Below are 26243 nucleotides of genomic sequence, written 5' to 3' on the forward strand. Positions count from 1 at the left end.
GAAAAGATATTGACTATCTAGTTGATCTGTGCCCCTGATTATTTTATAGACCTCTATAAGATCACCTCTCAGCCTTCCTACGCTCCAGAGAAAAAGGTCCCAGTCTATCCAGCCTCTCCTTATAACTCAAACCATTAAGTCCCGGTAGCATCCTAGTAAATCTCTTCTGCACTCTTTCTGGTTTAATAATATCTTTTCTATAATAGGGTGACCAGAACTGTACACAGTATTCCAAGTGTAGCCTCACCAATGTCTTGTATAACTTCAACAAGATGTCCCAACTCCATCTTCTGCAATTATTTTGTGAAGTCCCAATTCTAAAAATCATCTGACATTTTGTGATCAAATCATTTGATTTTAAACAAAGTACAATAAACAAATCCTCCACAGCAGTGGTAACAAAGTTTGAAAATGTCTGCACACTGCTCCATTATTCAACAAGATATTGTATAATGAGTAGAGGAGATTTTCTCTCAGTAATTTGATGCACACTGATTTTTAAACTTATGTAACCATGGAAAAACCTCTGGGGTCGAGAATTCCAATTATCCACAACTCTTTGAAGGAAGAAATTTTTCCTTATCCAAATCCTAAATAATCAGCCCCTTATCTGAAGACCATGCCGATGTTCTAGATTCCCAAGCCAGGGAAAACAGTGCCTCAGTGCCTACCCTGTCAAACCACTGGAGATTGTTGTAGGATTTAATGAACTCCAGAGAATATGCACCCAAGTTATTTTGATATTCCCAGAAAGGGTGTAAGGACATCCCTGATAGCTCCATCTTGTCAATTTAACATAAGTAGTGGGCGAGGTTTTAGAAGCAATAAGCTGAAAACAATTAACAGGCACTTCGAGAGGGTTGTGTTAATTAAGGAGAACCACCACAGATTTGTAAAAGGCAGATTCTGTTTAACGAATCAAACTTAATGTTTTTTGATGAAGTAACAGAAGTTGATGAAGGGAATGTAGTAATGTTGTCTATAGGGCAGTATTTCCCAAACTTTTTCCACTGTGCCCACTGAGAATTTGTGCGACTCCAGACTGAAACACGGAGGGCACAGTTGAGTAGGGATGGGTGCAGGAGTTGTTGAGCAGCACCCAGTTTTGTCCGCGAATATTTTGAAGGCCCTCTTGGGGCTTGGGAGTCAAGAATGATTCATACACATGCTGATACCAGAATTGTTCCATCAGGGCCTCTGTTTGACAGTCAGTCTCAATTGCTGCTCCTGAACGCACAACGCCAGATGGTCCCCATAACCAAGAGGGGTCACAATCAATGTTTGGGAACCCAAAGTACCATATAAAAGGCTTGCTAACAAAACTGAAGTGGGTCAGTGTCAGCTTTGGATAAAAAGATTGACGCAGGAACAGAAAGCAGCAAGTCACGGTAAATGGCTGTTTTTCAAACTAGAGGATAGTAGACAGTGGAGGCATGGAGAGAAAAGCTGGGTTTCCCTCAAGCAGATTGAGGGGAGGTTTGATAGAATCATAGAATCATAGAAACCCTACAGTGCAGAAGGAGGCCATTCGGCCCATCGAGTCTGCACCGACCACAATCCCACCCCACATATTTTACCCGCTAATCCCTCTAACCTACACATCCCAGGACTCTAAGGGGCAATTTTTTTTTTTTTTAACCTGGCCAATCAACCTAACCCGCACATCTTTGGACTGTGGGAGGAAACCGGAGCACCCGGAGGAAACCCACGCAGACACGAGGAGAATGTGCAAACTCCACACAGACAGTGACCCGAGCCGGGAATCGAACCCGGGACCCTGGAGCTGTGAAGCAGCAGTGCTAACCACTGTGCTACCGTGCCGCTTGATAGAAGTGTAAAAGATGATACACAAAGTAAATCGACAAATAAATGTTCCTATTAGCTGCTGTTATATGGTATGAAGAACACAGATTTAAGTTTTTGGGCAAGGGGATGTGAGGAAGAATTACACAGCAAGTGGCAATGATCTGGAATTTGCTATGAGGGTGGTAGAAGCAGAGACCATCAATTGTTTCAGAGAAATTTCATGGGAACTTGAGGGGAAAAAAAAACTTGCATGGTCAATGGGAAATAGAGCAGAATGAGACTGAATCACTCTACAGGGAGACAACATGGACACAATGGGCCAAGTGACTTCCTTTTGTGCCATGTTTATATTTTTACTATTCATTCATAGGATGTGTGCGTCACTGGCAAGGCCAGCATTTATTACCCAATTGCCCTTGAGAAGGTGGTGGTGAGCTACCTTCTTGAATCACAGCAGTCCATATGTTGTAGGAGCACTCACTGTGCCATTAAGGAGGGCGTTCCAGGATTTTGATCCAACGAAAGTGAAGGAACAGCGATATAGTTCCAAGTAAGGATGGCTTGACTTGAAGGAAAACTTGCAGAGGGTGGTCTTCCTATTGATCTGCTACCCTAGTCTTTCTAGGTGATAGAGATCACAAGATTGGAAGGTGCTGTCAAAGGAGTTTTGATGGAATTGCTGCAGTATATCTTGTAGATGGTACACACTGTGCATCAGTGGTGGAGGAGGGGAATGTTGAAGGTGGTGGATGGGATGCGAATCAAGTAAGCTGCTTTGTCCTGGATGGTGTTGAGCTTCTTTGTCCTGGATGGTGTTGAGCTTCTTGAGTGTTGCCGGAGCTCCACTCATCCAGGCAGGTGGAGATGATTACATTACACTCCTGACTTGTGTCTTGTAGATAGTGAACAAGCTTTGGGGAGTCTGGAGGCAAGTCATTCTGTGCACAATTCCTAGTTTCTGACCCGCTCTTGTAGCCACAATATTTATGTGGCTGGTTCAGTTTATTTTCTGGTCAATGGTTGATAGTGGAGAATGTTGATAGTGGGGGATTCAGCAACAGTAATGCCACTGAATGTCAAAGGGTGATTCTCTCTTATTGGAGATGGTCATTGCCTGGCACTTGTGTGGCACGAATGTTGCTTGCCACTTATCAGCCCAAGCTGAATGTTGTATAGGTCTTGCTGTATATGGGCATGGACTGCTTCAGTATCTGAGGAGTCAAGAATGGTGAACATTCATCCTCAGATGTGACCTTATGATGGAGAGAAGGTCATCGATGAAGCAGCTGAAGATGGTTGGACTTCGGACACAACCCTGAGGAACTCCTGCAGCGATGTCCCTGAGATTACTGTAATGCATCCAGGATTACCCACAGATATGTTTTTTCCCTGTCACACACACATACACGTTTTAAAGAATTATTTGCTCTGTATGGTCATCCAAAGTAAATGGATCATATGGACAATTTCATAAAACTTGGATGAACATGTCAAATCGCTTATATTATCTTACCTTATAGCCACCCAAGATATACATGTAACATCCATGTGCTACAGCTACATGGCCACTACGTTCTTCAGGTACAGAATCATGAAAAGTTGGATGTGGCATCCTATCCTGGTGATAATCAATACCATTTTCCTCTTCCTCCTCCTCCTCCTCATCTACGGCATGTAGGTCCTCGTTCAAATCTTCGTTTTCATTTGCCATATTTCACAATTTCTAAACAAAAGTAGTCTTTGTCAAACACCATATTTTTAACCTTACATATGCAACTTCACTACAAAAGTAGTCAAGATTTGACTACAATTTGACTACAACCTTATTGTGTATGCTTCCCAACTGGCTCTAAATTAGTATTCAGCAAATGAAATAAGCAAAGAAAGATGTTTATCTCAACCAGAGTGGACAGGGTATGACAAATAGGGTGGTACAGTGGTTAGCACTGCGGCCTCACAGCGCATGGGACCGGGGTTCAATTCCTGGCTTGGGTCACTGTGCAGAGTCTGCATATTCTCCTCGTGTCTGCGTGGGTTTCCTCTGGGTGCTCCGGTTTCCTCCCACAGTCTGAAAGACGTGCTGGTTAGGTGCATTGGCCACGCTAAATTCTCCCTCCGTGTACCCGAACAGGCGCCGGAGTGTGGCGACTAGGGGATTGTCACAGTAACTTCATTGCAGTGTTAATGTAGGCCTACTTGTGACACTAACGAAAAAACTTAAATTGTTGCAATTTTAAAACAAGGCGTACAGAGATAGGAATATTAATGATGCCTTCGACTCAGCAGTTATAAAGTCAGTGGCACTGGGTGGAGGTCAGAGAGCAGGTTATGAGGAAAGGTCCCACAACCAGACACCGCCACCCTACAGACTTCCAAACTAACTGAAAGGCCTCAGCTCCATCCGCAATGAGCAGCGGCCTTCAGTCAGGAGGGGGTTAATTAACCCGCCGGCACAGGCCTCGGTGCCCCAACTGACAGTCTCCCCACAGTACTGACCCCCTCTCTCCAGGCTCTCCCTGTACCTGCGTCCGCATCCCAGCTCCCGGCCGCTTGTTTACAAACTCCACCCCAGCACTCCCCCTCCCACTTCCGCAACACCGGAAGTCCCGCTCCGGAGAACTTCCGGTGGCTGCTGGGTCAAATGGTCAGGTGAATCACGTGACCGGTAAACTCGCGACTGCGCAGTAGGGCAATGCCACTCAAATCCGCGGCTGCGCAGTGGGAAGAGCAGCTGGGACTGGATTTCTGATGGTCCACCGGAGCGGACAAAGCCAGGGGTTTGTCTGGAGGCTGCAACTGGATCCTGCCTGCAGGGTGTCTGCACTGGGGCATGTAGACAACCCTTTAAAATATCTTTGCAACATTTGTAAGACCATTGTAAAATGAATGAAACGTTTCCTTTACTGTATTGAAGCATCTCAGAATGTTACTTGCTGCACGTAAAGAAACTGAATGTTATTGCTTTTTGTGTGATGGTCATTTTGGAATGATTGTAAAGTTCTCAGATTTATAAATAAAGTATATTTTTGGAGAAAATAAATTTGATCAATTTGATTTAACTATAGTTTCGGCATGGGGGACCAGGACAGGTTGTTGGTGATCTGGACACCAACTAGTCTTCAAAATGGGATACCTTATGCTAACCTGGAAGGGTAGATGGGGCCTTCAATTTAATGTCTCATCCAAAAAATGGCAATTCCAACAACACAGCACTCCCTCAGTCCCGCCCTGGAAAGTCAGCTTAGATTTTGTGCTCAATTTTCTGGGGAATGTTCTGAATCAAAGATTCAACACAATGTATAAAAAGATAGTCAAATGAAGCAACAGCAAAAATCAGAACAATCTCTGGTGCACAAAGTTGATTTTAATCTAGCAACTTGAAAGGGTGACATATGAAGGACCGCATCAGCAAAAAAAAACAAATGCATAAATACTACTGGCTTTTAAAAATATCAATTGCTAAGAAATCCATGGCAGGCTCCAAAACCAGAAAAAGTCCGGATAACTAAAGTTTATTAGTTTCACAAGCAGGCTTACATCAACACTGCAATGAAGTTACTGTGAAAATCCCCCAGTTGCCACACTCTGGCACCTGTTCGGGTACACTAGAGGGAGAATTTAGCGTGGCCAATGCACCTAGCCAGTACGTCTTTCGGGCTGTGGGAGGAAACCCATGCAGACACGGGGAGAATGTGCAGACTTCACACTATGACCCAAGCCAGGAATCGAACCCAGGCAGCTGTGTTAACCACTGCCACTGTGCCAAACAGGGATAGCGTACTGTACTGTACTCTACCACTCATCAGTATCCCTGTCACAACATATTCTTGCAGGTTACAAAAGTAGTAAGAATCCATGGAAGTATTTGAAAATTTATGCTTCATGCAACTCTGCATCACAAATCCTCCAATGATGCAGGAGGGCTTTTCCATTGAGAACTTTTAAAAATTACTTTTCACAACACTTAAGCGTTGGTGGCTAAGCCAGCAGGTGTTGCTCATTCATATCTTACAGTGCAATACCCTCGTCCTTAAGCAATAAATATAACATACAAATACTTAAAATGGGATTTTTGTCATCTCTGAGCTGACTATTTCAACAATATTAATGTGCTAGGTTCCACTTCAAACTATAACTCATTCAAAACTCCAGTGCCCTCATCCTATAGCAGTTTCCTTATTACCTTTGCTTTCTCCATTCATATTGTGGTTGAAGATAAAAATTTGAAATTCAAAGTTCCTCCATAACCTGAGCACTTTTCATAATGTGCCATTGCATGCACATCTGCTTTTCTTCTGACTGATCCTTGCTGTCAATAACGAGAAAAACTAGAAGCATTCTTTACAGGTAAAGTTTATTTTATTAGTGTCACAAATAGGCTTATATTAACACTGCAATGAAGTTACTGTGAAAATCCCCTAGTCCGGCTACACTGAGGGGGAATTTAGCATGGCCAATGCACCCAACCAGTCTTTTGGTCTGTGGGAGGAAACTGGAACACCCGAAGGAAACCCACACAGACATGGGGAGAATGTGCAAACTCCACACAGTGACCCAAGCCAGGAATCAAACCCAGCTCCCTGGCCCTGTGTGGCAGCAGTGCTAACCACTGTGCTGCATAATATTTAAGGAATAGCTACTCCACTACTTATGACGTGTAAAATAGGATATTTAATATCTGAGATTCAATATTACAGACAAGTTGAAGGCCGGCAAAACTTGTCAATTCGTTCACGCAAATTTTGGAGAACTAACAATGCTGCATTAATATTTGATATAAAGAGAAATGTAATTTATATCCTTATTACATGACTTTGGAAGAGATAAACCAAAAGATTACAACAGATACCTGTCGTAAGGTAAATGTTTGGTGTCTCACTGAGAGGGCTGGAGGCTTGTATGGTTCAACACAAGCCATTTATTAGTAACCCCATAAGGAACAGCTCTGCATGGATGTTATCTCCATCGTAGTTTCTTTCAGACTCAACCACACACAGTTGACATATATCATAGCACAGGGGTTACTGTTCTCCAGTTCCATATTAACCTTTAATCTGCCCACAAACCCTTATTCTATGCTACCCATATATGACCACTTAATTTTTAAAAGTATTGATCGATTTATATTGGTGCATACGTTTTGTTCAAAGACTTTCATTTATGTAGTGCCTTTCACAACCTTAGTACATTCCAAAGCTCTTCACAATTAAATACATTAAGTATAATCACTATTGCAATATTGGAAATGCAGCAGTCAACTGCACAGAAATCTCCAACCACTAGTGTGATAAATGACCAGACAATATGTTTTAATGATGTTGGTTGAGTATACAGTGAAAAGTATGGTTTCTTGCACACTATACAAAGCATACCGTTCATAGAGAAGGAAAGGAGATAGTGCAGAATGTAGTGTTACAGTCATAGCTAGGGTGGGTGTAGAAAAAGATCAAGTTAATGCAAGGTAGGTCCATTCAAAAGTCTGATGGCAACAGGGAAGAAGCTGTTCTTGAGTGATCGAAGTGTTTCCTCAGACTTTTGTATATTTTTCCTGACAGAAGATTGAAGAGAATATGTCCGGGGTGAGTGGGGTCCTTAATTATGATGGCTGCTTTTCTGGGGCAGCAGGAAGTGTAGACAGAGTCAATGGATGGAAGGCTGGTTTGAGTGATGGACTGGGCTTCATCCATTCATGTAGTTTCTTGCGGTCTTACACAGAGCAGCAGCCATACCAAGCTGTGATGCAACCAGAACGAATGCTTTCAATGGTTAGTAAAGGTTAGTCAGAGTCATAATGGACATGCCAACTTTCCTTGGTCTTCTGGAGAAAGTAGAGGCTTTCTTAACTATAGTTTCGGCATGGGGGACCAGGACAGGTTGTTGGTGATCTGGACACCAACTAGTCTTCAAAATGGGATACCTTATGCTAACCTGGAAGGGTAGATGGGGCCTTCAATTTAATGTCTCATCCAAAAAATGGCAATTCCAACAACACAGCACTCCCTCAGTACCGCCCTGGAAAGTCAGCTTAGATTTTGTGCTCAATTTTCTGGGGAATGTTCTGAATCAAAGATTCAACACTATATAAAAAGATAGTCAAATGAAGCAACAGCAAAAATCAGAACAATCTCTGGTGCACAAAGTTGATTTTAATCTAGCAACTTGAAAGGATGACATATGAAGGAACTCATCAGCAAAAAAAAAACAAATGCATAAATACTACTGGCTTTTAAACATATCAATTGCTAAGAAATCCATGAATGCCATAGATAATAGGTAGGACAGGCTTTCAATGTGTTACAACACGGAGGTAATTTTTCCCTCTGCTCGATTTTGGAACCACCCAAAGGGATATACCTCGCCTCGTAATCTTGTACGAATGTGTGTGAGGTAGTAGGAAGTTACTGGTTTTGGTAAATTAAAGCAGGATCTGACATTCTATCATGAACAATTAACAGGTCCTTATTTTTAAAACTGGCGACAACCTTAAATCCCAACAGAATGCTGTTCAAATATTACAAGACTCCTTCAGGGATAATGAAATAAATCATTACAGAATTCAATCACCCTCAACTAGTATACAAACAAGCGTCTTTTGGAAATATGAACTTTCTTTGGTGATGCTCTCTGGAAAACTTTCCGAGTTGGTCTCTCTCTCTATTTAGAACGTGATTTTATGAAGACATACATGAATCTGCAGGATTTACATGAGAGCCTCGCCTTCCCTCCTTCCAACACAAGAGGTGGCAAGCACACTCTGACAGTTATCCCCCCTTGTCTGGGTTTATATACCTGGAATTATCTCACAATATTCCTGCGATCCGAGTGGCTTGAGGCTGTCACCAACCCTCACATTTGAATTCCATTGGTTCTGTGTCTCTGCATGCTTGCTTTAAAATCCAATTCAAAAGCCTGATTTGGTTAGGTTGGAACACTCACTAGCGGGCTTTGATTCAAATGTTGCAAAAGCCTGCTTCTGCAGCCTGCACTCTGTAATTTAAAATCCACACATAAAGACGCCTGCTTTTCAAAGAGACAATGCTATAGGATTTCTTTTGGTTTTAGCATTTTTCACTATTTACATTTGTCAAACACCACATTTTAAACCTTACATATGCAACTTCACAACAAATGTACCCAGTGTCTCTCAGCAGACATTGTCGTAGTTCAGCTCACTAATTTCCCTTTTGTTGTTCAATGATAAGCATTTCTTTCAGCTATTTGGCCAATGGTGGTTGCTTATTAGTTATCCTTATTGCTCATCAATTTCAATTGATCCCAAGCTGAGTGGCTTCATTGCACAATTTCTCATTTCACCTGATCTGCAGTCTTTCTAGTCGTCACTTGTTACCCCATCCAAAATTGCTTATTACCTGAATGTCAATCATTTTTATCCCATAATTTCTTGTTACTAAGTTTTTGTGAACATTGGCAAAACATTTTTTCTTGTTAGTGGGCCACTCTGGTCACAACCATTGTATGATTGATCACCATTAGATTCTGGTCTCCCAATTGCTATCACTTTCAATCCTTCTTCTTACAGTTTATCACCAAAATGATAGTTTTTGCTCCATTGACAACTACAGGTTCTACACTTTACTCAAGAGTTAAACTTGCATCGAGTGGTTTTAGTGAGTCGTTACCAGTGGGAAATCACAGGTAAACAACAATCAGGACAGAATTAGTGAATACCTTGAGCTGAACACAATCAAGCACAGAAATAACAGCGGCAGGGTGGCACAGTGGTTAGCACTGCCTCACAGCGCCAGGGACCTAGGTTCAATTTGGAGTTTGCACTTTCTCCCTGTGTCTGCATCGGTTTCCTCTGGGTGCCCAGGTTTCCTCCCACAGCCTAAAGATGTGCAGATTAAGTGGACTGGCCATGGTAAATTGCCCCTTAGTGCCCAAAGATGTGTAGATTAGGTGAATTAGCCATGGTAAATGTGCAGGGTTAAGGGGATAGAGCGGAGGGGAGATCCTGCGTGGAATTCCCTTTTAATGATTTCAAGTGAACTTCGAGAGAGGTATTTTTCGGAGAGAGAGGGAAGTGTGAAGTAAATTTGTTTTTAATATTCTAACACTGAACAATGAAATAAACGAATTTGCTCTTAAATATCTTGTAGCACAATATCAATGTGCTTCATTCCAGTTTAAAAATAAAAACAGTAAACAATTAATATAGATTACAATTTAATAGGTACATTGAGCCTACACATAAGGAAATGTAAACTATGCAAAAGAATGCACAAAACCCAAAGTTTAGGTGAAATACGGAAACAAGTCTCTTGGGATGGCTGATAGTGTAATTTTTACATTGTTATTCAAGTTTAATTTACATTAAGATATTACTGACTGTATTTACAATCATTAATCAATTACATATATAGGGCCAATATAAAGAAAAATATTTCAGAGATGGTCCCAAAGTCATTGTGAGTACCAGAAAATAGAATGTGAATTCACTGCAATTCAACATAAATCGATTTTAAATCAGTGGAAATATTCTCAACCTTGTTGATCATCACCAGTGAATACAAAATGGGTGCCGAATACTTACCTAATATCTTCAGTTGTCTTGAAGTAAAATGCAAATTAAGAGACATTTTGCATTACCAGTTTATATTTTATAATGATGAAAAAGCCATCACTATGGGTTTATTACACAAAACATTTTATTTTGGAATCTAGCCCCAGGATGATATAAAATGTATTAACATAGTAGATATGTTAATTAGTCTACAAAAATGAATAAAATACAGTACAACAGAACAATCACATTTATATTAACCCAATTTGGGCTTGTACATTTCAAACATTACATTTGCCGATCATAATGATATACATTGTGAAATACATCATTAAGAGTGATATACGCAAACCTTAAATCAAGCTTTCAGCTAAAAATACATTCTCATTTCTCTTGGAGTCCAGCTGAAACCCAGAAAGTGATTTTCTTCTGTACTTGAGACAACAATTGACGAGGTAACCATGGAAGCTGATTTTGTAAAATTGTGGAATTTTTGGCAATGCAATCTAAGCACAACCTACAGAGGAAAGAAAAATTCATCAGTCAACATAATCTATATCCTCACACCAAAAATATCACCTCGACTCCGGTCTCAGATTAAAGACACTGTCATTAAATATGCTACATAACTTGGTACAGAGAATTTAAAGTTTTAAAGTTTATTTATTAGTCACAAGTAAGGCTTACATTAACACTTTGATTTGATAGATTTGATCTTCAATAGTTGGGGAGTTGCCCAAGTTTCCTCAAGCTAGAGGAATATAAATACTCAGAATCACTACAGTGCAGAAGGATGCCATTTGGCCCATCAAATCTGCACCGACAACACCCTACCCAGGCCCACCTCTGCCCTATTCCCATAACACCACACATTTACTCTGCTAATCTCCCTAATCCACACGTTATGGGACACAAAGAGGCAATTTGGCATGGCCAATCCACTTAATCTGAACATCTTTGGACTGTAGGAGGAAACCGGAGCACCTGGAGGAAACCCACATAGACACGGGGAGAATGTGCAAGCTCCACACAGTCATCCAAAGCTGGAATTCAATCCAGATCCCTGGCGCGGTGAGGCAACAATGCAAACCACTGAGCCACCATGCCACCCTGATGGTCCTGAATTGTTATCTGTGAAAATGATAGAATCTGGCTCACTTGTGATGACCCCAAGGTCAACCAAATAGCCCTCACATGGTACAGCTACATGAAGTTTCCATGCATTTCAAAGCATAATCCAATCTGCATAACAAATTTTGTGGGATGAATAATCCTCCATGTTAGTCTCCCAGAGATAAAAGCTGCTTTCATGCTCTGAAGTATCCTTCAATTGCCCTCATCAGCTGTGGATGCAATGCTCCAACCAGTTGCTTCCCATGTCACTGCCCTGTCCTTAAAATTGTTTTCTAAATCTGGAGGTGGATATAACTGTGTTAATGCTTGCCAGGAAGCGATTGAGTGATGAATGTGCTGAGAGATGCATGGGTGCTCTTGAGGTACTAGCCTCTGACTACTTGGTTTCTTCTCCTACACCTGCAGAAATAAAGAGAAAAAAATGTTAGTAACATGTTGTCATTACAACTTGACCCCATGCACTCTTTGCGTTTAGTGACCGTGTTGATTGATGCATGGCATCACTGAGTTCACAACTAAATAAGGTGAAAATTAAAGTAAAAATAAATGTGCTACAAACTATGATTTGGAGTCAAACCTTTTACATTTCCATCTCATGTCTGCTCTTCAAAGTTCTGCTCTTGTATTTCGATGGCCTGCCGCTTAAAAATGGAGACGATGATGCAAGTTGGTTCATCTCCTATTCCTCTCCCTCTTGTTACGTGCTATCTTTTTCTACGAAAGCAGAAGTGTACATCAAATAGCAAAAATTGTGACATACATCCTGAAACACTTGTAACAAGAAAGGCAGCCACATGCTTCATTCATATACTGTGCACAGAAATAATTGTCAGTGGTTTCATATTAAGATTCATACTAAGAAGTTGATGGGGAGCAAAGAAAATGTTCAGACATCTATGGTGCACCTTAATAGCCAACCATAGGAAGCTGGACAAATAAAGAATGGGTAGAAGGAAACACAAAGCATTAATTAATATTTGTTCTACTATAAAACTATAAGGTCGTAGTGCAATCTCCAAGCTTGCCACCTCTGGCAACTACATTGGGTGTTTTCTAGCAGATTAAATAAACTTGATTGCCACTTCTCATAAACCACTGATTCTATAGCCACTGGAAGAAATAGGATGACATTTGTGCTTGTAACAATCTTTCACCTGGCTTTCCTTTGAAGCAGAGTTCCTGCTGCTGGACATTTCTACAGCTGCATTAATTGCTAGAATTTTCTTTCAAAATATTGCAAGCCCCTTTAAGCTGGCCACTATTGACAATTGCAAAATTGCCTGACATAAGCCGACATTAGACAAATTAGCCGAATCCAGAATAATCAAGTTCAGGAGTTCAAACAGGGAACCAGCTAACTATGCACTTTTGGACTTAAGCTGGAGCGTTTGGACCAAATGAAAATGGTTCCTAAAATTTTAAAACAATACAATGCAATGAGTTTTGCTCATACAGAAGGATGTATTCATCAGTCAGTTGACCTTTGGGTGCAAAGTGTGTACTTCCAAACAAAAAAATTGGGTAAACATATCATGCCAGATCTCCACTCATTTTGTTTTCCAACTCTGATCTGAGTGTCATTAATCTAGAAAGTTCACAAATAAATTATTCCAATACGCCAGCACATTAACTTCAATATCATGCTTGTCCAAAATAAAACGATGTTACTCTCCCCTCAATGGTCAATGATCAAGATAATTGTTTTCCATTTTTCAACTTAGTTAAATGTTAACCATGTTCTAATAATTCTACAAAATATAAAGTCAAAGGAAATTTTAACACATTTACCTGAACAGTGAATACGGCTGTGTTTGAAAGATCAGCACATCATTACAGTGACCCTAGTTTTTAAAACAAAGTAGAGATAAGACTTGTAGCACACTTTAAATCATGCCCACCTCCACTAATACAGTAATAACAGTCCTGAAAACTAGAACTGCCCAATGGTTTGATAAGAACATAAATAAATTTTATGTTTTATTTGAACTTCTATTATTCAAATTTGTTCTAATATTTCTTGAATTATTATCCAAGCTGAAAGTTTGAGGAGATGCATCTGATTAAAACTACTTTTCTGGTCCCAGGAAATAGAAATAAAATAGTTTCTAATTTTATTCAGACATATAATTCTACACGGAAAAGCAGCAAATGTTTTATGAGGAAAAAATACAGGGTAACATAAAAGACAAAAGACTTGTTGGGTGTTGAAAAATTGTATTAAATTTTGCCATTTAGAACCTTTATTTCATAATTACTTTTTCCACAGATTTCCAATTTCTAATTTCCACCACCATAATTCTTGGAAGATAATCTATGTTGTGAATCAATGGTAGAAATTTTTAACCAACGAGACAGAAGTTGTTTTCCATTTCTAACTATCAAAATATAAATTTACAGGCATTGCTGCTACATTAATCCATGGTTTTGTTTTCTTGCTGTATGATTCTTGCATCCATTGCAACTATAGCAAATAAAACATTTTTTTTCACTCCATCATGATCAAATCAGAGACAGAGTTATTTTATCAGAGTATAATCAAGCTGCTACTGCTACTGAGGGGATAGCTTATCCAAGCTACGTGCAATGCAGAAAATATGTTTAAAATATGTTATTGCTGCATCAATTTCCAGACTTCCATTAGCCAAGTTACATTAAATAAAAATTCCCACCTTCAGAATGGATAGCACCATCCAAGGGGCAGAGGAAACAGGAAAATAAAATGTTTAAAGAAGGAAAAGAAGAAAACCATCACAAATTTCAGTCTGCCATGAATATTCTCTTAGGTACCACATTGCTAGTCACTTCCATGAGTAGACTTGATGTTTTGCGTTGAGTGTACCTACCTACACTCATTGAAATACTAGGATTCTTAAGGGGCTTGACACGGTAAATGCTGAGAGGATGTTTCCCCTCATGGGAGAGCCTAGGACTAGAGGACATAGTCACAGAATAAAGGGGCGCTATTTTAAGACTGGGATGAGCAATTTATTCTCTTAGAGGATTGAGTGTCTTTGGAACACCTTGCCACAGAGCACTGTGGGGGCAGAGTCCTTGTGTGTACTTAAGGCTGAGATAGATTTTTGATCAGTAAGGGAATGAAGGGTTATGGAGATAGGGCAGGAAAATGGATGCGAAGAATGTCCGATCAGCCATGATTCTATTGAATGGCAGAACAGGCTTGAGGGGCCAAATGGCCTACTCCTGTTCCTATTTCTTATCTAAATATTTAATCATGTAACCCAGTATTATTAAAATAAGATCCTGATATGATGAAAATTGAAATATAGAGCACATTCCCAATCTTTCTGAAGGTGAATGGAAACACAGAGAAGGGGCAGCTAATTTATTTTACAAACATCAAGTCAATATGCAGAATAATATGTTATCAAATATCAGAGATTCAATTGACCACCGACTCCTTCAAAAAGACAATAAAATGTCAAACTTTCAGTAACAGGTTAATTTACTTTTCCTAACTTGCCTTCTGGTTCCTGACCAGTTCTGGGCTCGAAATGAATGAATTTTGTTTGTGGACCAGCCTTTCTCTGCTGCTCTAGATGGCTGTTCAATCTCATGTCATTGCCTTTTTCTCCACATATATTCACAGGGGTTAGGATAGCCTTCCCCTCTGACATCCTTCATGTTCAGCGATACCACAGTGGATCTGTCATTAAAACCTTCCGTCCTACCTTAGGGCATTGGTCTCAGGCAACCATCTCCTACTTCAAATGAATTGCAGGGAACCTGGTTTAATAGGCATGGGATGAGATATTTTACTCATTGTTTCCATACAAGGTAGACCATGAGCTATAACATTCCACAAACCATCTCATCTAGCTTTAATACCCATCTTCAAAGATTTCGTACTTAAAGGAAATATGCAATTTTCCTCAAATCCCTTCAATGGTTAAGTTACAGAGATTTTCCTTCTTCGGTTTCGCAGTTGGGCAATTCTAACTCAATCTACAACGGACTCATCCTTGCAAAGTGATTTTAAAATTTAAAAAGTGGAAATACACAATAGCCAAATCAATATTCTTCATCAGAATGGCAGCAGATAGACACAAAACGGTAGACATCCAAAACATAAGGTGTAATCTCACTACATGTACTGACAGATGTGCATGCACTTCCAAAACACTTGCTTTTATTTCAATTTCCAGCATTTGTAGTTTTTCATTTATATTTTACTCAAGTAGCTTTTTGAGGGCGGTTCTAATAATTATCAATACTGAAGAACACCCAGAATTCAAAACAACCAGATTGGGTTCGAGGCATCTCAAAGGCTGTAGCAGAACTGAATGCCATTTTTTACTAACCTTATGCATATCTTTTCTCCCATTCAGTTTTACTTGCATTATATTAAACAAAAATCAGACAATTCAACATACTTACAGAATCATAGGAAAGTAAGTCATCCTTGCTCCCACCAAACACCATCACTTCATATTCCTTTCCCAGACAGGCTGTATGCCACAACCTGCAGAGTTTTTCAACATTAAATATATTAGTGTACAATAATTATGTCTAAGTTCTTATTTCACCAATTGATTTTTCAAGTTAACAACAATGTCTAATTTGCTTTGTTTCCTGTAAATTATTTTGGACATTTTTATGAAGGGGATTGGCAGAGGTGATGAATATTATTCCCATTTAAACCATGAAATAATGACTTAACTTTCCCAAATGTTGACTAAAATATAATCAAATGCTGCTTCTATGTATTACATATTTTCTCAGAAAAGTATTTAACCTCCCCCTTTCACTTTACCCAAGGATTTTCTACATTCTCCAAACATCCAATCTGCACCTTGCAGGTAGCCCATGAAACAGTTGAAACATTTGTACACCAAGCCACCATATCTGTTTCTCTCAGTTTTAGCATTTAGTGTTAAAATCTGACAGAACCTTACTATTCTTGATGTCATAAAACACAAGGATATTTTGAAAATGGTCAGGGAAATTTAATCTGAAGAATTAATACAAGTAAATAGAGAGGTACTCACCTATAGCAATTAGTCTTAAAAGGAAGCTAATTGCCATATACCATAGCTATATGCTGCATGTCTAAAAATAGTCACAGTTGTGTGCTCCTTGAAGAATTTTTAGCCTGATCGTAAATGAATAGTCCCTCTCACGGTCCATATATAAAGAAATCAACTTAATGGCTATTCATCATTCTTTCAACCAAACATGAAAGAATTTAGCATGTAGGCCAAGTGTGGAATACTGAGGAAATAAACCTCTCTAAGGTTACTATGCTGAAGAGGAAAATCACCAAATAGAGTATCTAATCAGAATTGTGTTATTTAATAATCATAGTGGGTGTATCCTGCAAAAGGTAACTTACATGCAGTAAGCATTCAACCTCAGAAGATTAAGAGTGAAAGCTCATTGCCCAAGAAGGAGAAACAGAATTTCTATTGTTCTTTATGATCAGGTCTGGTTTAATGTTTCCTCAAACAAGAATAGGGAAAAGGATATAGGAAATCACACTGTTGAAGTATCTTCACTTCTGAAGCGGTTTGTCAGTCACTTCAAAAAAGTCCTCAAGTTAAAAACCTCCATCACAACAGAGCCATGTTGAAATACCCTCAGTCCTCAAAATTGAATATCTAAACAGATCCTCTTCCGCTTTAACGTCAAAAGGAAGGATGACAAAAGCCTTGAAGAAACTTGTGAGTCACCAAATTACATAGGATAAAGTACAAAAGTAGATCCTCAACTCCAAGTTGCAGCAGAATTCATGAGGGCTAGCAGGATAGTACAGTGAGCAAACACCACCTTACATTTGGTGTACACATTCCATCACTCACTGGAGCAGTTGCAAAAACAAAAGGGAGTACACTGCTGTACAGTTCTAGCAGAAAAATCGCAGCAAGTTACCCAACCATTATTACAAAGCATAAATCTTCCTCAACAAATCTGTCATCAATAAAAAAATCTGTGGGATAGATAGTTTGAAAAGGAAATACCCAACATTCTAGAAAATATTCTCAAAGGTCAACATAACTAGGCACCTCTGATCCGGACCATCCCTCAAGAAAGTTCAAAGAAGCCTGCAAATAACAAACCCCCACTCCACCCAGTACTGCAAAAGAAACATTTTGGACGCACGTCCCTTGACCCCTTTCAAGCCAAATCTCAAAGATTATTGTTAATTAACCTGACATCAACCATTGTTCTAACATATGCACAAAGCAACTATCTATTGTACAAGCAAGCCACCTCATAAAAGATATCAATATTTTCTATAGTACTAAATAGTCAAGCCAGCATTGAAGGTAAAACCACAAAGGAAAGGGTGAAGAATTGTTACCCTCTACTTTGAATACCTACTTCAAGAGAAAAGGACCAATTCTCGGAATCCAGAACAAGTCCTTAAGTACACCAACAGGGTGGAAAGAGGTGGGATAAGAGATCTGATGCTCAGAAGAACTCTGACCAAAATAAAAATCTTAATTAAAAATATTTGTTGTTTGAAAAGTCTAATTGTACATTAGATCTTCCACTGGATTAGTCACAGAAAGTATTAGGACCTTTGTGGAAATATTTTTCACAAAAAAATTGTACATCTGATGCAGTGGAAGAAGGTCCACAACGTCGCTCCTGGTTTTACTGCCCAATTGCCAGGGCATGGATCAAATTATTTTCTTTAAAAAGAACTAAGTTACAAGACCAGGCTGAGGCCTGAATACGATATCATATATTTCTCCATCAGTTAGCCATCAACTGGGATTTTCTGGGTTGATTAACAAAGCTTTCTATTAGGTCCGGTAGTACTGGTATGATTTTTCATTGTTTCGCTGTTTTGAAACTACTATCTGTGCTTGGCTTGTTTGTTTGCCATATTATATTCAAATGCATTCAAGCACATTGTAGAAACAAGCAGCAACCAGGCTGTAAAATGCCAGAATTTTCCTTCCATTTTTGCCAGTGGGATCTTCCGGTCCCACTAATGGCGAACCCCCACCATGGGTTTCCGGCAACAGGGGGTGCGTAGAACAGGAACCCCATTGACAGTGGTGGGAGGGGGCGTGGAGCTCCCCACCTTAGGAGTGTGTGTAGAGACACTTTGGTCTGAAATGGAATTGCAAACTCAAATGTTTTCTGTTTGAACTGATATTTATGTTTTGCTCGTTCATGGCATATTAGTGTAACCTGCTTGATATGAGAGATTCTGGGAATCATGAGTTTAAGAAGTGTCTGCAAGTTCAAGCTTGAGCGCAACAACTCTGAGCTTCAACGAAAGTGGTGCCATTCTGCATTATGCAGAAGGAATATTTCCTAAACTGCCTGTTCTAGATAGTAGATAGCTAGAAATGATGACTATCCATTGGAAGGAAAAGGACTCTGGTATGAGCAGTGCAAGAAACTTTTAGATGATTCTGAAATTGCCTCAAGTGTATGTATAAAAGATAATTACAATTCTGATAAGAACAGTGATGCAGAGAAAGCAATCAAGACCAGCACCATGTCAACATAGAGACAGAAATGAGTGTCGAGAAAAGGCATCTGGTAACATAAGAAACTCCTGTGAACAATGTCAGAGTGAGAGAAAACCTTTCTGTAGCAGTGACTTGGGGTCCCAAATGTTCTGTTGCCTCCCAGATGTTGAAGGAAAGACACAAACACGTGGGTAGATAATATTTTTGAAAGGAGGAAGAGCATCCTGAAATCATGGTTCATACTGACTCCAAATGACAAAGAACAAGTTGGCAGTTTTGCAAAGAGAGTTTGAGGAAGAACATATAGTTGGTAATATGCCACATCAACAAACGAAAACAAATGAAAGCCAATACATGGATAGCGAGATGATCCTTAGTACTTGTACTTCGATCCAGTACAAATTGTTACAAATTAAATTTTTAGGTATGTTGTTGTCCAGTGGACAAAGAAAAAAAACCCAGTCAGCTAAAATGTGTGGGTTAGGTGGATCCGCCACGCTAAATTGCCCCCTTAGTGTCAGGGGGACTAGCTAGGGTAAATGCATGGGGTTATGGGGATAGGGCCTGGGTGGGATTGTGGTCGGTGCAGAATAGGCTGAATAGCCTCCTCCTGCACTGTAGGGATTCTATGATTTTATGAAAATCTTTTCCTGCTCTTTTGATTGATTGCTTTTGCTGTTGTTCATTTAGTAAATGGAAACACAAACAAGAGAAAATAGTTTGAGAGTTGTTTTTTATGGACCCGTGTTCATGGACATGTCAAAAACTGCTGCAAGATATTTTTCCACATCCAAAAGACATATTAAAATATTCCACTCTCTAGGTACTTTACAAGTGAAATATTTTTAATTAGATAGTTCAATGGGCAAATATGGAAACTATACCCACCATTAGAAAGGGTAGGACTTGGCTACAGCATTACAATATATTTATATTTGCACAACACTGGAAACCTCGGGATAAAAAAGATTAACCAGAATCCAAATTGTTTTCCCCGTGGCATTCCCAACTCACCACATGCAAAATAAATTTTAAAGAGAAGCTTCCTGCAGAACACCAACAGAAACATTAACTGAAATGATTCATGTCAATTCAATGACTGAGGCAGCCTACTGACCTGTCAAATTCCCACTGACCTGGATAAGGACATCAAAAGCTCCAGTAGGATGATACAGTAATGCTCACTTGAAATATGTGTAGGTTTGATTATGTATGGGTAAATCAGTCCATAAGACTGAAATTAAGATAAGCCTATTTACAACACAGAATAAACACATTGCTTAATAAGTACCAAACTTTTCAAATTCTAACAGGTACATCACATGTGCTCCAACTGGGTTCAGCACTTGGCGAGGGAGGGGAAAGAATTAATCAGCCTAGGTTTCATTTTTGGTCAGCATTTGTTGATTAAGTGAGAGTGCGATTTGGGTGAGGGCATGATCTAGCTTGCCTGAGACTGCCCTTAGTGTCTAGGCTCACATGGTTACAAGAATGAAATATCAAAGAACAGCTGATAACTTCAGGCAAAGAGAAACTTAGTGAGAAAAAGAATAAAGTCTAATAGGGAACAGTAATTTCAGTGGACAAATGAGCCTATAGCTAGATAGTTTCTAATATTCTGTAGAGAGTCATGTTAAAAACAATGTTTGATCTCCTCATTAAACTGATATCGTTATATTCTGTTCACTTCTTTGCCAAACAGATGTACAGAAAAATAAAGTCTATCTGAACATACTAATTTTTTTCATAGGTCACTCAATTATATTTTGCTATCAGTATTCCCCATGGTGATCTGTCCTGATGGGACTGGGAGTGGCCATTGAACACTAACCCCTCACCCCTCCCAAGGCACTTGTGGAAGAATAAACTTCCATCAAGATGTGAGATCATAAAAGCAATTTAAAAGGACAATTCCCTCTACCACTGTATTTACGGAAAGAAACTGGTGATTGTGGTCCCCAGTGGACCATGACCTCCAAATAATACTGGATTAAATTGCTACATTAGACCCAACAGAGCAATAGATATTTACACCAAACAGCAGCTAGCAGACTTCACAATATTGAGAATCCACTTGCGTTGGTGGGAAGTTCAAGTGGATGATTTCTATCAATTCTTTGTCAGCATGTGAAGTAGCTATAAGACTTTAGGGCGGCACGGTGGCACAGTGGTTAGCACTGCTGCCTCAGTGCCAGGGACCCAAGTTCAATTCTGGCCTCGGGTCACTGTCTGTGTGGAGTTTGCACATTCTCCCGGTGTCTGCGTGGGTTTCCCCTGGGTACTCCAGTTTCCTCTCACAATCCAAAGATGTGCAGGTTAGGTTGATTGGCTATGCTAATCAACCCTAGTGTCAGGGAGATTAGTGGGGTAAATATGAGGGATTACGGGACTAGGGCCTGGGTGGGATTGTGATCGGTGCAGACTCTTTGGGCCGAATGGCCTCCTTCTGCACTGTAGGAATTCTATTTTGTGACTTGCTTCTCAGAAAAAGCAACTCCATGGCAACACTTCAGACATGATGCCATCATGACAGAATCTCAGAAAACAAAAGCGGGGGGTGAGGGTGATTGCGATCTTGTTCTTGTCTAACCTCTGCCATTTTCACATGGATTGAATGCCATTTATTCAAGCCTGGATGACTTTACTGAGCTTTTAAAGTCTTGGCTCCTTGACATTGCTTAGAATTTTAATTACAATTCATAATGTATAATAATGATAAAAAGAAACAAGTTGGGCCATAACAAACAGATTTTTGTTACAGAATCCAAATTTCAAACCAGATTCAAAATAAGTGCCACCATATAGGAAGAGATATTTATGAGGACATGGATAAATGGCTAAGCCAGCAATAAAAAACTGATGCATCACTACAACAATGTAGGAAAGTAACAGCAACAAAAATTGACATGGTTGACTGGAGAGCAGAATACTCAAACATGGGAAGGAAAGTTATGTCAATTTGGTTTAAAAGTTGTTAAAAGGGACTTGCATCTTTTTCCCACCTACTCGCACTTAATTCGTGGAGTGTAAACAAATGATGTGGTTCTACTGAATCAGGCCTTTTATTCAGTTGTGAAATAAAAAGAGAACAAAATCCAAGTCAATCTAAATCATGTAGGATAATTGTCCAACTTTTAAACATTCTAAAGCTGAAATTGACATACTGAAGATATTTTATATAATTACAGATGTTGACATTACATATTCCTGCCGGAACAGGAGAATTGTTTTCGGGCACATTTTTGATATTTATATTAACTTTTAAATGAAGGGATCTAAAAAAGGCAAAATATAGTTATGACATTTCTTTTTTTATTACAAACTAAATCTAGTATATTAAACTTTCTATGTGCGACCAGTGCAACCCTGTGCAATTCATTTTTCTGATAATCCATCAATGAAAAGTAATCTAAGCAATATAACCAAGTATTATAATCTGAAATCATGCATAGCACTCTTAAACTGATCTGCTACAACAATCACCCTACTTTAACTACACATTTTACGATTATAAATTTTCCCACCTTGTAATGAGCTACGAAGCAGTCTACATTTCCTTTCCCTGCACTCTGCATCTGCCTTTGCTTTCCTCACCTCATCAAAACCTTTGTCTCATGACTTGCTGTTGGTAAACTCCTGCCTGGTCTGCTTCACCGTAGAACATGGAGTAGACTTTCCTGACTCGAGCTTGTTGAAATCCTAGCTTGCAACCTGATGCTTTTTTTTTGTACAGACTGTAACAGTGCTCTATTACGCTTGGTAGCTGCTAATCTAAAACGGTGCAAAATGTCACTGCTGTACCTAGTATAAATTCTATTACAGAATGTTTCAATTATTTATTCATATAATATACGATGGGAATTTTAAAATAAAAGCCAAATCACAATATAAAAACACTCAATAGTACAGCATATACAGAAACTTTAATTGTAAAGTTAAACATGCTAGGACTGCATTTACAAACCCCGTATCAACACTAATAAAGATATAGAAATCATTCAAACTGCAGAAATATGTACAGTTCATCAAGTACTGCTCTAATTTAAGTGCCCAATCTGCAAACATTTAATTCATGCATCTTTTTCAGGGCAAGAGCAGCTTGATTTTTAATGTTCAAAATATTCATTTTTTTGGGCTTGATATTAATTCACTGTAACATTAAGCCATGAATACATTCCTCTGAATGAAAAATGGGAGAATGCCTTTTGTTTCATTAAAAAGATACTCAATTAACGGCTAAAGAAATGGTATTCCTAGAAATTGCATATTTCAATAACTGTTCACAATTTTACTAGTGGGTTATTATGCAGAAAACAGTCACTCTCCCATTAATAGACAATTCAGGCTGTAATTCAATAATAAAACACAAGACAAATTTTTTGCCAGAATTAGGAGGTTGTGAAGAAATTCGGCTCCAAACTCATGCCCTGCTCATTATTTAGTTTATCCAAGTTTAATAAGTATTTACAATATATTAATGTATTATCATATACTGTAACTTTGGTCCCTTCATTGTTTCTGGTAATATTCTGAAATGCTCCTAAACCATTTTTGCTGCTCCTAACTCAAAGATGAGGTAGATTTGTAACTGGTTACGACGTTGACGGCAGTTTTAGATCTCAGATGAATATGTTTTAATTTAATAGAGCATTAAAAACCCTCACCATCTGAAATTCAATTTAATATTGTCATGTACCAAACTTAACATAAATGTTTCACTAGATATATGACCAACTACAAAACTATATCATCTTCTTCAGTACTAAAAGCAGCTGATGCTGTATAATCCAAATCTTCATTTTTAGAATGTAGTTGGCAGATGGGAGGGAAATGTAAAAGCAGTACTGGGAGAAATGCTACATTTCTTTTGTTCCGTAGAGTTGAAGGTCAAATAGCATAATCTCTTGCATTCAATACCAAACTCCAGAAGTAAATTTCAAAATTGATGCAAATAATTAGTATTTAAATATGCAATGTCTGCAAATGCATAGTGCCATACAATGATGGTCCTTTGCACATTGATTTTCTAAACAAACCAGCAGATGCTGTTTTAATATTTAGGGATTATGACCTAATGCTAGGTTCCATGTATGAAGTAGTGATTTGGAACATTTCAAGTTCCCCTACTTTAGAAAATAAATTTCTAATGCGAGAAACATGCTTCAATTTATTTACTGTCCGATTAAGTGTTTTAAAATTAAAACAGATTAATTGGTTAATAAATGAATAACTCAAAAAAAGTAAATATTGCAGATATTCCTCTATTCATTTTTCAGGTTCTATCAAACTTGAATCATGCACAGCCTGTAGCTGTGGGGAAATCCAGAAACTTGTACTAATGCTTAACCAATGTTTCCACGAGATATTTTCGAGGCATGCAAGAGTAGCTTGGTAACAACTCTCTTTCAGGTCTCTCTTCCTCTGTGGAAGCATCTGTTCATTATTTCCTCACCCCCAAGCATTGTGGGCTTTTGTGAGACATAGGCACAAAGGAAATGTAACCTATATCTGGGTACTCTAATGTAATGGCACAGTAAGGAATTTGATAAACATTGCAAGTGAATTGTCGAAATAGTGATTAATTAGTCCCAAATGAAAATAAATCTATAAATTATAGAAGGTGAAATTAAACCAAAATTAATTGAAAAAAGATTTGAAGTTAAAATTTTTGAAATAGATTTAAAATGACTAGGATATGCTCACCTTACTTTGCTGTAGTCTAATTTAAAAGAATAGCTGACATTAATCTAGCACTTAAAAAGGTGCACTGATCATCTCCCCACATCTTTTGACCACCTAAAAATTTAGAAAACCACATTTCATATTAATCCAATATTTAAAAATTTTTTGGGGGATCTATTTTTCTAGTAAGTGCAACTATCACTTGATAAGGTTTCAAACAGTGCGCCTTTTCCACAACTAATTCAAGTCCCACATAAGTGGGAATTTCAACTTGGTCAGGTATTTGCATTTGCTTCGCTCTATTTACTTTTCTATCCCCTAAACATATTGTTTTGTAAACTTGCAGTTTAAATTAATGGCATTGATGAAATAGGACTCCAAACTAAAAGTTGAGCACAAGACTAGGAAGTAGCATGCACTGGGTTTCCTTTCGTCACCTATCATACCAGCTACGAAATGAATTTCCCCTGTGTCTCTGGCAACATAGCCGAGAACTGATTTTTGTAACTGTGGGTGAACAAGCTGGAGGCAAAAACCTTTCAATTTTCCCTCCTTCCCTTTAGGGAAGCACCAAGCCTTTTTCACCAAATCCCATCACGACACAGAAGAAACTGGGAACTTGCCTTGCTTGTAATTGCAGATGCAAGCTGAGCTGTACAGCACCATATATTGGTCCTCGAATTAAGATTTGTTGTTTCATGTTATCAGTATATCTACACTTTTATTTTTTCCCCAAATTAGATTTCTTAAAATTAGGAATTATAAAAATTTAACAGCTAATGAGTTTGTACTTCAAACAAACTACTTAGAATTGGTCAGTGCACCTTCAGTGTTAGAGATTCTACACAGGTTTAATTATACAAAACAAAATTTCCTACTTGTTGTAACATACATAAATTGACATAAATGTTACCTTCATAGTCTTCATGTACCTGTCCACTGCCTAAGTATTGAAATATGGCTAAATCTGAGAAAATCCTATTAAATAATAAAAATAACTGAATATTGTTTATGTGCACTATAAACAGTGTTGCATTTTTCAGCAGAAACTCTTGCTGCCTTATTTTTACCTTGGTCTATTCTTAGGACAATGTTCCAATTGCCTCCATTCAGCAGCTCCAACACTGTATATCCATGCATCACCTGGAAGAGACCATGACAATATGGCTGACTTAAAATGTAATTATCAATAAAATTGAGTTCATCACTGCTATTAAAATTTTTTAACAGTAAGTGGAATAAAATAGATTGGATATTGATTAACAGGAAATTAGATTTCACACTATTTATGAAACAAGAAATGTACAAAGAAAATCAGTTTGACAGAATCATATGTCAACATAAGATGTTCTTCTGGTAAAAACTACGTGAAGGATGTAAAAACAATTTATAGCATGGTATCAGAACTGCAAGGTTATGCCTACCAGAAATGAATAAAGGGTTATACTGATCAGAATTAGATAAGGAAGGATGGGAGAAGGCTCGGGTGCTGCTCGTAAATGCTGCATGGAACGGTTAACACTTAACAGTAAAAAGAATAGGATTAGTGAAGAGCTTAAAACAAGGTGGTGTTTACAAAATATACATCAGTAACATGATGTTCAATACACAAGAAATAACAGTGTCTTTACAGTGCAGGAGGCAGCCAT

At 38.6% G+C, this 26243-nt stretch overlaps 2 protein-coding genes across 9 annotated transcripts in view; both read right to left on the reverse strand.

Moving 5' to 3' along the window:
* The window catches only part of klhdc2 (kelch domain containing 2), a 29710-nt gene extending 25285 nt beyond the window's left edge, over window positions 1–4425 (reverse strand). The window contains exons 1-2 of one of the 2 annotated variants that reach the window (XM_078234147.1): window positions 4329–4425; window positions 3320–3529 (exon numbers count right to left, since the gene is read on the reverse strand). In XM_078234147.1, the coding sequence (XP_078090273.1) occupies window positions 3320–3517 (198 nt within the window). In that variant the 5' untranslated portion in view covers window positions 3518–3529; window positions 4329–4425. Of the gene's footprint in view, window positions 1–3319; window positions 3530–4302 lie in introns of both variants that reach the window. The other variant, XM_078234148.1, reaches the window with a different exon arrangement.
* A 5555-nt stretch (window positions 4426–9980) lies between these two features.
* The window catches only part of LOC144507210 (kelch domain-containing protein 1), a 60834-nt gene continuing 44571 nt past the window's right edge, over window positions 9981–26243 (reverse strand). For 5 of the 7 annotated variants that reach the window (XM_078234140.1, XM_078234139.1, XM_078234143.1 and 2 more), the window contains 4 exons: window positions 25665–25737; window positions 15860–15944; window positions 13253–13305; window positions 9981–10847 (listed from right to left, as the gene is read on the reverse strand). In XM_078234140.1, coding sequence (XP_078090266.1) covers window positions 10715–10847; window positions 13253–13305; window positions 15860–15944; window positions 25665–25737 — 344 coding nt within the window. In that variant the 3' untranslated portion in view covers window positions 9981–10714. Of the gene's footprint in view, window positions 12179–13252; window positions 13306–15859; window positions 15945–25664; window positions 25738–26243 lie in introns of all 7 variants that reach the window. The other 2 variants (XR_013500048.1, XM_078234141.1) reach the window with 2 other exon arrangements.

This window comes from Mustelus asterias, chromosome 18 (assembly GCF_964213995.1).
Source record: "Mustelus asterias chromosome 18, sMusAst1.hap1.1, whole genome shotgun sequence".
In the NCBI taxonomy this organism is placed as follows: Eukaryota; Metazoa; Chordata; class Chondrichthyes; order Carcharhiniformes; family Triakidae; genus Mustelus; species Mustelus asterias.